The sequence below is a fragment of the Micromesistius poutassou genome (genome assembly GCF_964030765.1).
Source record: "Micromesistius poutassou genome assembly, chromosome: 2".
Classification (NCBI taxonomy): domain Eukaryota; kingdom Metazoa; phylum Chordata; class Actinopteri; order Gadiformes; family Gadidae; genus Micromesistius; species Micromesistius poutassou.
This window is the reverse complement of record NC_140272.1, coordinates 16,080,469-16,092,669: the sequence shown is the minus strand read 5'-3', so window position 1 is coordinate 16,092,669 and position 12,201 is coordinate 16,080,469. Positions and strand designations below refer to the sequence as shown.

The following is a 12,201-nucleotide window of genomic DNA, read 5'->3' as shown; positions in this document are numbered from 1 at the left end:
TTATGCCAAATGTGTAACATATTACATCTGGACTACACCAAGGGAATTGCTACTATAGATAATAACCTAGAACATGGGCGTGGCTTCTTTGAGCGAAAACAATGATTAATTGATGTGTTGTACGGCCAAAAGGTTGCGTGAATACACTCCTTCTACTCAGAATTAGGAAGTCATTATACGGGTCATGGAAACGCTTAGTGAAAGGAAGGACATCATCAGTAGAAACCTCAACGCAACGGCTGAAACTCACCTTCCCGCCATGTTTATGCGACTTGTGACCCTTAGCCTTCTTCATCTTCTTCTTCATCTTTTTGTCAACCTTGTGTCCAGCCATGCCCATACCCATGCCCATGCCCATACCCATACCCATACCGCCGACACCTCCACTGGGGTAGTGACCCTTGTGGCCGCCCTTGTGGTCACCCTTGTGATGGCCTGCTTTGGGAGATTTGGGGTAGGGTCCCGGGTGAGCACCACCCGGAGGGCATCCTGGATAAGCACCGGGGGCCCCAGGGTAGGGGTGCTGTCCTGGGACTCCAAAGGGCATGGCCCCCGGGTACATGGGTGGGGGAATGGCGCCCCCCGGGTGCATGGGTGGGTGGACCCCCGCAGGAAACTGGCCAGGTGGGAAAGCTGGATTTGGGGCCTGAGGGAATGCCCCGTGGGGGGGTGCACCAGGGAAGGCAGGGTTGTACCCTGGGGGGAAGGCTGGGTTAGGTGGTCCTACAGGAGGAGGAGGATCCACAAATTAAATACAAACAATTTATACACACACACACACACACACTTTCAAATGTTTCATAAGATAATAACATACCTTGATTCGGCCACATAGTTATTCTGAAGAGAAGAAAGATAACAGATGCTGCAGTTGGGAGTAGTAACATTATATAAGTAGCAACATTATATAACTTTATACCTAATCAGAAACCTTTTATTTGTCATTTGTTGTTCTTTGAATGGTTATATTCTTCGGATGATTATGTCAGGCAAACACATATTAACCACTTCAATATGTGTCGCTGACAGAGCTAAACTTTTGTTAATACTTAAGGCCAACTTATACATTATTAATCGCGTCTTAGCACCTTCAAAATATTTAGGATTTTGAACTTGGTGCTTTAGATGCTTAGAGGCAAAGATATTGCTAAAACATAAAGCAAAACAAATACACGGTATAAATATATCATTGTTATTCTATTCGACGAAACATGATCTACATGCATGCTTACCTTATCTGCTTCTCCTCGATCTGGGAGTGGATCTGGGAGTGGGTCGAGAACTGCGTTAGTGAATCGTCTTCCGCATTGTGGTGTAAAAGTAAACAGGCCCCGCCCGTGATTAAAAGTTATGCGTACAATACATTAATTACAAGACAACGAATATAACTTATTCATTTAAGCGACACACTACAACACAACAGAGTATTAATCAATTTATTCAACATTAAAATAAATTAAAACTGCGAGCAGTGTTGAGGGAGTCAAGCTGATAAACTAATTAAACAAAATTAAAACATAAAAGATAGATCTAACAGGCCAAACACGCGGCCTTCAGCACTTTCGACAAGTTGCACGTCAAAAAATAAAGGATTGACTGAGATACGATCACATTCGCCCCCCTAGAGGTCAAAGGTCACCAAATTCATTGGGCATCATCAGGATAGGGTCATAAGTCTATGAGCCAAGTTTGGTTTGGATACATGAAAGCCTTGCAGAGATATGAGCTCACTTCCTGTTTAATGTGCCCCTAAGGTCAAAGGTTACCAAATTGTTTGGGTGTCCCCGGGATGATGTCATGAGTCTATGTATCAAGTTTGGCTATGATATGTTAAAGGGTTGCTGAGAAACAGGCTTATTTCCTGTTTGGCGGTTTTGCGGTCGAATTTGATTGGCTGTCGCAGATATTTCCGTGAAAAATCATTTACTAGCTATATGGGGAGGTCTGATAGTATCACCAGACATGGGAAATGTGTTTGAAATATACTCATGTGAAGAGAGAGGAGTTAAAACACATTGTCATTAATTACAGCGCCCCCTAGAGGTTAAAGGTCACCAAACCTAATGAGCGTCTCCGTGATGATGTCATGGGTCTATGTACCAAGTTTGGTTATGATATGTCAAAGGGCTGCTGAGAAACAGGCTTACTTCTTGTTTGGCGGCTTCGTGGTCAAATTTGATTGGCTGTTGCGGCCAAACGGTTTTGAATTTGAAGAATCTGTTTGATAAGTTTTGTGAGGCATGGCCTGAGCAACATATGTGCCAAGTTTGGAGATGATTGGACAAAATGTGTGATGTGTGAAACATTTTGAAGGTTTTTGACATAAACCAAGATGGCGGAAAATCTATCATGACGCAAAATGACGTCATAGGGTGCGTTGAACTCGGCTTGGCCCAAGGATTCCAATGATGCCTTGTTTGTGAATATTGGATGAATGGGTCAAAAGTTATAAACATGAATGCATGTCCAACTTTGACCTGTTGGTGGCGCTAGAGCTCATGGGTTAGCGACCTCAAATTTGCTGTGAGGGCTTAGGGGACTGTCCTGAATCAGTGTGCCAAATTTCACAACCTTTTGCCATTGGGTTCTATGGGCTGCCATAGACTCCCATTGAATGAAAATAATGTTTGACCTGTTGGTGGCGCTAGAGCTTATGGGCTAGCAACCTCAAATTTGCTGTGAGGGCTTATGGGACTGTCCTGAATCAGTGTGCCAAATTTCACAACTTTTTACCATGGGGTTCTATGGGCTGCCATAGACTCCAATGGCAGGATAATAATAATAATAATAATAATAGGAAACAATACGAAAACAATGGTTGTCTCGCAGCTTCGCTGCTTGACCCCCAATAATAGGGGGTGAGGTAGGAATGTTTTACAACGTGACGAACACACCTGGGTGATGTACGGAACATTTATTGTTTGACGTGCAGCATGGGAGGGTGCTCACTGCTCACATACAAAATAATTAGTAGCCTTCATAATCTTCAGATAATTTAATGATACAATCAGTGCAGTGACATGGTAACTATAGCAACAAAATATATACTTGTATAAAACATGTGAGATGAAAAAGAGTAGCCTAGCAATAAGATAAAAATAAGTATATTCCATCAAATGGAGAAGACCGAAAAGAAGTGAAGTAAATTATGAAATGATGATAAATGTTGACTTAACAAAAAAAGTGTGAAAGTGTGAAATGATTTGTAACACGTCCAAACTTGTTTTAGGATAATAATAATAAAAAAAATCCAAAGAAAAAATATAAAAGGAATATCCCATTACAAATCACACAGAGCGAATAGTTTGAAGGGCGTGTAATCTGCCGACAACACACTGCGCTGTTATCCTAGCATCCGGGTCATAGTCCCAGCAGTCAGTCATCAGTTCCTGGAGTAACGCTCCCTGCAACGGACATGCACTAAATAAAAACATGTTCTACATGGACAGCACACGTATATATTACATTTCTAATCCCCTTAACTACAACGGAGGTCACCGACACGTGAATGGTATCACCTACCTGACTTTCCCGTTCCCATTGTTCGGGTATGGAAGGCCTCTTGTTCATCTGAGACACATATAACAGGAGTCTGTCCAGAGTCACGCTGGATCCCAGCTCTGTTTCATACGGCAGGCTGTGCTTATGCACCATGCCATCTGCAGAGGGAGACATTTTAACAGTAAAATAAAAGTACAACTCTCCCTATAGAAAGACCTAAATAAATTAACAAAAATGATAAGTTAAACATTGTCATGTGGCTAATCAAATCGTGTGACCATGTTGCCAAGATTTTTCTTGCGAGAGAATGTGTCCCCTGAAATCATTAAAGGAGCCACACTTGAGTGCCCCTATAGCACGGCATTGATCTAACCCAGAAGAACTAACTCCTACTCATCACAGCCATTCTCCCAGGTATGTATACACACACCACGGAATGACGACCTCGCCCGATAACCTGATCAGATCCTGGGTCTCCATTACCTTCAAAGAGGGCCGAGCAGCTCATCCAGATCTCCCACAGCAGCAGTCCCAGGGAGTAGATGTCGGCATGCACCAGACACCGGCCGTGATCCACGGAGCCCTCCAGGAGCTCAGGGGACATGTAGCGCAGGGAGCCAACCTGCCCGGGTTCCTGCCAAGGACGTCATATTTACTTGACGTGTATTGCCTCGTTTCCACACCACAATCGAAAGGTTCTGGGTTTCAAACCCCAATGTCCACAGTTCTACCTTCCTAGGCATCCTTGAGCAAGATTCCTAACCCATCCTCAGCACAGCAATTGGGACAAACAATTTTCTTCTGGATGAGTAAAGTAATACTCATCGAGTGTTCACCTTCATGCTCTTAAGACACTCCCAGCCGGGACGTCCCGAACAGGAACGCAGGATGGTGGAGCATCCAAAGTCGCTCAGGGCACACGTCCCATCTGCTCTCACAAGCACGTTGGCACTGCTGAGGTCTCTGTGGGCCACTACAGGTTTGTGCATACCTTTTGGACAGTGTGAGTAGAGAGGCACACACACACACACACACACACACACACACACACACACACACACACACACACACACACACACACACACACACACACACACACACACACACACACACACACACACACAGTGTGCATTGACAGCTTCAACATTCACATATGTAAGAGAACACTCAAACATGCACACATCCCATATGATGAAAGTCAGGCAGTGCATGACATCATGGTTGGTACGCACCATGTCTGTGAAGGTCAGAGTGCAGGTAGGCCAGCCCCTGTGATAGAGACTGAGACAACTTCATGGATGCCATCCAGCTGCCAGTCTTATCACACAATAACTGTTGGAGGGAACCCTAAAATACAATGGTGAGTTTGTTTTTAATACATTTTTAAAGAGATATAAAAATAATAAACAATCATGGGCTGAAGGGCTGGACAATATGGGATCATTTTTATTTTTTAGAACATATTTTTCTTATATCTTACAATACCACCCTACCCTTTGAGCTGATATAGTCTTTACTGTGGAAAGACAACTATGCTACTATATTGAATTCCATGCATGTATACACTTAAAGTGTATATCAGCTCTCTGATGTTCATCTCTGTATTCTGCATATATTTCAAAATAAAACATTATTTAACAATTAGGTTTCCTTTGTAAAATGCTGGCCACTCACACATGAGGCTAGTTCCAGAACTATGAGCCACTTGCCCCCGTCTCGGCTCTTCCCGGCTCCCAGGAAGCGGGCGATCCCTGAGTGCTCCATCAGGGGCAGTTCATAAATGTCTCTCTCTGAGGTGAACCCATGCTTGCAGCCTGAAGGAAACACTTTGACTGCCACCACAGCGCCCTGGTATTTCCCCTGCCATACTGTTGCAAAGTGACCGCGGCCAATAGCCTTACAGGGAAACAGGCACAACAACTTCAACGTCAAAAAGCAAACTCAAATGTCATCATTGTTTGATGTTTCTGATTGATATAATGGGTTATAATTATCCACGTTTTTGCCTTGCACTGTGAGTGTTATAGTTAATAATTGTACTTGTTGTATTTCCACGTCAGCACTGTTAATGGGACGCTGTGTAGCTGTTTGGCAGGAACACAATGGTAAGACAGCATCGCCACAGACATCTGAGATAAATGGGGAAGATAAAACAGCATAAAACAGATCAGATAAAAGATAGAAGATAAAAAAGTGGTCACAATTGAATGGCTGGCCACTGCATCTATGCTTATTGGCCTAGCTATGGCATGAATGGATTCTTCCAGCGTTGTGTATTGTTTTAGTTGTGGATGTGTGATTAAAGAAGAAACCTGGATACGTGTTTGACAGGAACAAAGACGGGAGGATAGAAAAGAGGGAGTATTGAGAACACAAATAAAGTCAAGGCCAGCCCCATAAGCAGAAAACAGCTACTACCAAGGTCAAACAGCAACTGTCTTTGAATTTAAAAGAGCACTGCAAATGTTTATTCAAATGAATGAATTCCCACAAATTCTTGTGAACCTTTTCCCCCTGTTGTATTTATCAGAGAAATCGATGTTGGTCTATTAAATAACTACATTTTTTAATATAACTCAATCTGTTGAAATGCAAATGCAATTGAGAATGGAGAGGATCTGTCCATGGATTGAATATGTTTTTCTCTTTACAAAATTTTAGTGTAATCGCAGTTAAAAGTATTAAGATCTTTGTTCTCTGTATGACACATCAAAGCCCTACCATATCATACTGATGGCCTTGTATAAGATATTGTTATTATGGACAATGATATGATAACAAATTTGAATCCTTTGAAATCGCTCCGTGTAAAAAAATCGATTTGAGTGCAAAGATGTAATAAACATGACCTCACCATGCTCCTTGAATAGGTGTCTCCACTTAACAGCAATGAGCATGATGAACACGAACAGGACAGTTCCAACAATTAAAATGATGGGTATGCTCATTTTATCTGCAGAAAAAAATATATAGTTGACAACATATTTTCCTCAATGCTGTCGATGGCCATGTTTTATTTTATGGATTTATGCTGTTCTTTTTATACCAATGGCCTCAGTTATTTTTTACCATTCTGTTCTTTTGTTGGGAGACATCTTTAGTGGATAAGGGCTAAGACCGTGGTTTAGGAAGTGCCATGGAAAAGAGTGTAAGGAAGATTCCAGAGGGACTCAAAGGATAAACAATGAATAATATTTTGTGAGACCCATACCTCAAGTCATAACTTGTTACTTTATACATTAGATAACGTTGCTTAGTTCCTACCTACAGTAGAAGAAGTGGGTTGCATGCGACTTGATAAATTCTAAGTCCCTACCTACAGTAGTAGAAGTGGGTTGCATGTGACTTGATAAATGCTTAGTTCCTACCTACAGTAGAAGGGGTGGGTTACAAGTGACTTGATAAATGCTTAGTTCCTACCTACAGTAGAAGGGCTGGTTTACAAGTGACTTGATAAATGCTTGGTTCCTACCTACAGTAGAAGGGGTGGGTTACAAGTGACTTGATAAATGCTTAGTTCCTACCTACAGTAGAAGGGGTGGGTTACAAGTGACTTGATAAATGCTTTGTTCCTACCTACAATTTGAGAGGTGGGTTGCAGCTGGTTTGGCTGTGGCCTCAACGTAGGGCTGGGTGATATTGACAAATGTATCACAATGATCATGGTGAATTTGACACTATATTGATAAATATCATGATATACTTATACTTTCAAAATAACATTCTTAACAGTCTAACTGACTGACATTACATTGATGTATATGGACATTTTAAGTATGGTATCAGTCTGAAACTAGTTCTCCAAACCAATTTAAGGGCATGTCTTGCTATCATGAATTTAGACTATGAAACAGGTATCATAATAAGTCAATATCTTGATTAAATGATGATACAATACCATTCAAATACAATAAATGATAATATTGAGTTATTGGCCAGCCTACCTCCAAGTGATGTTTTTGTTACACATGTCCTCATTGCACACACACTTGATGAGCTGCTTGTCGGAGTGTTGCTCACAGATGGATTCGTGGCAAATTTCAGCCACATTACAAGCTGCAATGAACCCACACTGGACTGGTTCATTTTTTTTTAAAGCAATATCATATTAACGTTGATGATATGGTCCAATATCCAAAGGGTGACCCAATTGATAGACACTAACATCATTTTTCTTTCAACTATATATTAATGTTTAGTTGTTTAACATGAAATGATTGCAGGCTATCAAGGTTATTGAGGGACTTAAGTTTTGCTATGAGTTTTTTGTTTTGACGGTAACTCACCTTGCAGGTCCACCTCTGTTTGGTTGTCGACGAGCCGAAAATAACCAACACAACATTGGGTGTTTGAGCAGAGTTGCACTGAATCAGTCACATTGCCAGCACGCATATATTCAATGTTATATTTGATATTTTGTGATGTTTTGTTCACTTGGAAAGCACATCGCCTCTGCTGAGTGACCAACTGCCCAGATATACACAGGAATAGGCATTCTAAAGTAGAAAGACAGACACATATCGTAGAGTTAGAAATAACAACACAATGTAAAAAGAAACAGAACATGTAAAAATTCTAACTCATATTTTACTCTAAATGAATATACTTCACAACAACACAGTACAATACAGATAAAGCATCCAATCAAATCACACCTAACAAATAGACAATACATAATAATAAAGCCATTGCACTTACCCACAACTGCAATAAGCAGCCACTGTGGCTGGCTCATGGTCACCTATAAACCAAGCCGTCCGAACAGGCACATTCATTTATCAGTCATGGGAACGAGAAGGGAGTTCCTTTGGATTCCCACCGTTACTCCCACTATCACACAGCTGCACATGGCTCTATCTGGTATCCACATACCTGGCAACTAATGATCATGCAGTTGGAATAGACTGTCCAAGTCCAAAACCAAAACACACATAGGCCTACAGGCTTGAACCCCCCCCCCCCCCCCCCCCCCCCCCCCCCACACACACACACACACACACACACACACACACACACACACACACACATTTTATTTTGTTTATTTAATTCCTCAAAACCTACAATAAAACATGAAAATGATGACCAATTATGAAAAATTATGAAAAGATCAGTAAAGTCTACACTTGTTTTAGTGCCCTAGCTTGCCTACGCAGGGATGAACCACGCGGGTGGGGTTGTTTATTAACAATGAAAGTCACGTCCGCCTGTGCGTAGTCAGTAAACAAAACATGCACACCCAATTTTCATTTTTGCTAATTGTAACGACTACCTGTAGAAAGGCGGGCATTTTTTAAATCCAGGACTTCGGCAATCCTGCGGATGTAAGACGGAATTGAAAATCACGATGGCCAAAACGGTAATGTTTGCCAAATCTACCGGAGCTGGACCAAATGCAATCAAATGAAAGAAATAAAAGTGGATTTCAATGGGCTGCTCATATGACGTATTTCACTAATTTCAGGAAGGTCTTTCGATCATGCAGTCCCTCCCAAAAGAGCTCTCAGATATATTTGCAGAGTCTGAAGATGATCAAACATTTAATGGTTTTTCTGAAAATGAAACAGGAGACCTGTACAAACAGGTAAGTCCACGTGGGTGAAGCTTACTTCGATATCTTTAACATACGTCTTCATATTCTATTCAGTTTAATCCATTCCAACACTTAATTTCCTACAAAACACTTTTAGGAAAGAACCAATGGCCTTAGGTTAACGTGAGTTGCATAAAAAACGTTTTGTTTAACCTACCTACCTCTAATGTTTTGTTAAACCGATGTCTGTGGCCACCAGAATGCAGGCTTTGGAGATGCGCTGGAGGCCATTCCTCATCAACGCCTCAACAAGAACAAGATTACTGCTAAACGGTTTGGTGGTGCTCAGCCATTCACTGTGAGAGTGTCCCTCCGCCTGCGTTCCCACACACCTCGCTCCAATGAAGAGGATGGCGAGGTGAACACGGATGAAGAGACAGAGGTTAAAAAAGAACTAGTTGTTAAGAAGAAAATGTCTAATCCAAGGAAGAAGAGACGTGTGAAGATTGAGGAGGAAGAGAAGGCCATGGCCCCTTTACCTGTTAAATGTGGCTCAGGTTCAGAGGATGACGCAAAGGAAACCTTCCTATCCAAGAGGGCCCAGACCATCAAGGAAAACAAAGCGATGGTGAATGCATCCATATAGACCCCCCCCCTCCCCCCCCCCCCCCCCCCACACACACACACACACACACACACACACACACACACACACACACACACACACACACACACACACACACACACACACACACACACACACACAATGCATTTTAGGAAAACAGACAGATGAAAAGACTTTCAGAACAGAAGACATCCGTGTGTTTTGTGTTCATGGTTACTCTCAATTGTTTTCTATCCTGAGCTTGCCCTGTTTTCTTCTTTTACAGTTGGCTCAGCTGATGGCAGATCTGCAGAAGATGCCCGGCGGCGCAGGGATTCTGGAAACGCACACAAACGCCAAAAAAGTCAAAGGGAGTGGAGCAGTGCGTACAAACACATTAAGAACCAACACAGACTGAAAACACCCCCCGATTTATGATAAAGTGAACACGTATATTCTGCCCCAACAACACTTTCAGCAGTATGATACTCCCCCGGAACCCCTCCCGCCCTCTCACGTATGACCTTGTAGTTTCCCCCACAAGTGTGACTCTGTTCCTCGCTCGGTAGACTGAGTTGATGCTGATCTTGTTACTTTGTTCTTACAGAAGCCACCTCGGTCCGGCACCGCCGTCAAGGAGTCGAGGAGGAACCCAGAGCGAGCCACCCGGAGGCAGACCCGCTCCATGGGGGGCTGTGAGGACCCCTCTGGCCCCCGAGACCCAAAGCTGGAGCTCAGTCTGGAGGACGAGCTGCTGGAAGTCAGCGACACTTATCTTGACGTTACCTTTTTTTATTTGTTTCCTTATTTATCATTTTTATATAGTAAATTTAATCTTGAAACAAAAGTCTTGACAGGAAACACTTGACTCTCGAAGTGTTCCTGTTGACAAAACTAATAATAATTCAGAAAACAATCCAAATATATTAGATTTATTATTCACTGCTCTGCAGGATCAGTAGTGCAGCCACTACTGTTTTTCACCTCCACAAAATATGTTGTATAATGCATTTTATTCTGCCATTGCATTATTCACCTCCTTCCTAAACAATTCTGTTTGTTGTGCCTGTCTGTAGGTACGCCACGCGCCGCGCCGCAGCATGCCGCGGCCCAGCCAGACCAGGCCCCACGTGGTGCGACCGGTGGAGGACATCACGGAGGAGGAACTCCAGCTGGTGGCGGACCAGCTGACGGAGAAGGTCTACAACAGAGTCAATGTAAACACGTTCAACTAATTTCATGACATGAACAACTCGACAACTAGATCTAAACAAGGGTCACTTCATGAGATGAGGATTAAGAAACCTAGTCTCATGTATTGTCACTTGTTTATAGCTCTAGTTGTGAAGTAGAATTTGATGTTGACTTTGAGATCATATACCCTATACCTGATAAATGCTTACCCATACCTCTGGGATTCAACTATATAATGCATTAAAGGAAATTCTAAGTCTTTCAGTTCCTATCTGTAAGCTGCCCAGCTTATTTTGTCATATTTTGATCATTATTTTGATCATAAAGCACTTTTTGCTCCGATAAATGTAATTCGGTTCATTTCCAGCGTTCGAGACCCGGTTTTGACATACTGTTAACTAACACAACTGTTAGAGGATAACTGACTATAAAGGTGTTGTTTCCAGGGCACTACCTGTCACCAGTGTCGCCAGAAGACCATTGACACCAAGACATGTTGCCGCAATGAGGCGTGTCGCGGGATTCACGGGCAGTTCTGTGGGCCGTGTCTGAAAAACCGATATGGAGAAGAAGTCAAAACGGCTCTGCTTGATCCGGTGAAATGCACACATTCTGATTGCACCTGTTTCTACACTTTTCTTTTTACGATAATGGATGTGATTTTAGTTGTATGCGTGCTGTACATTATTTTGGGATGCAGCCACAATGTAGACTAAAGCAATGAACAGTCAAGTTGTGAGTGGAAGATTTTTCATTTTTCACTCAGCGATGTCCTTATGTCTGTGTATCCTGTAGGAGTGGCACTGTCCACCGTGCCGGGGCATCTGCAACTGCAGCTTCTGCCGGCAGAGGGAGGGCCGCTGTCCCACCGGCATCCTCTTCCCCCTGGCTCAGTACCGAGGCTTCTCCGATGTCCACTCCTACCTCAGCAGGTGAGTGCGTTTGTCTTACAGTTCATTGACACAAAACCTGTTGGTAGTTCTACATGACCTTACTTTTATTGTAATTTGACCTAAGTTCAATACTATTTTATTCAGATTCCACATAGGACTGTCTTCTTGATGATGTTAAGTGTCCAGAGTTGAAGTCTTTGATAAACTTCAGGGGCTTGGGGTTAGGAAGGGATCATGATGAACATGCTTAACGTTAAGCTAGTGCAGGGAATAAAACAATTGTCTCAAACTTTTTTATTAAACTTTTCCTCCTACCTAGCCTCCATGACAAACTGAAGAGTGGAGAGGAAGATGACGATGATGATTTGTAATTTGGTTTTAATTACAAAAGGATAACTAGCCTTTAGATTTTTATAATGTTCTCGTTTTAATTGAATGTGATTGTTTAATTTGTAATAAACTTGCTTTAATGAAACTTC

The 12,201-nt window shown here is 42.3% G+C and overlaps 3 protein-coding genes across 3 annotated transcripts in view; 1 reads left to right on the top strand and 2 right to left on the bottom strand.

Annotated features, from left to right (window-relative positions):
• The window catches only part of prr13 (proline rich 13), a 2,120-nt gene extending 825 nt beyond the window's left edge, over positions 1-1,295 (bottom strand). Inside the window, exons 1-3 of the mRNA XM_084464711.1 lie at positions 1,233-1,295; positions 818-840; positions 251-723 (exon numbers count right to left, since the gene is read on the bottom strand). Of these exons, the coding sequence (XP_084320837.1) occupies positions 251-723; positions 818-833 (489 nt within the window). The 5' untranslated portion in view covers positions 834-840; positions 1,233-1,295. The remainder of the gene's footprint in view (positions 1-250; positions 724-817; positions 841-1,232) is intronic.
• Positions 1,296-3,287: 1,992 nt separating this feature from the next.
• On the bottom strand, positions 3,288-6,449 carry LOC311338198 (anti-Muellerian hormone type-2 receptor-like; the record flags this gene model as incomplete). The annotated part of the gene is made up of 8 exons (XM_084463439.1): positions 3,288-3,404; positions 3,523-3,659; positions 3,985-4,135; positions 4,338-4,492; positions 4,734-4,848; positions 5,176-5,397; positions 5,542-5,630; positions 6,356-6,449. The coding sequence occupies 8 exons, from the start codon at positions 6,447-6,449 to the stop codon at positions 3,288-3,290; spliced, it is 1,080 nt and encodes a 359-aa protein (XP_084319565.1).
• Positions 6,450-8,977: 2,528 nt separating this feature from the next.
• Positions 8,978-12,135, top strand: LOC311338197 (cell division cycle-associated protein 7-like; the record flags this gene model as incomplete). Its single annotated transcript, XM_084463438.1, has 8 exons — positions 8,978-9,082; positions 9,291-9,659; positions 9,922-10,017; positions 10,243-10,395; positions 10,712-10,852; positions 11,276-11,425; positions 11,625-11,761; positions 12,042-12,135. The coding sequence occupies 8 exons, from the start codon at positions 8,978-8,980 to the stop codon at positions 12,091-12,093; spliced, it is 1,203 nt and encodes a 400-aa protein (XP_084319564.1). The 3' UTR covers positions 12,094-12,135.
• Positions 12,136-12,201: the final 66 nt, after the last annotated feature.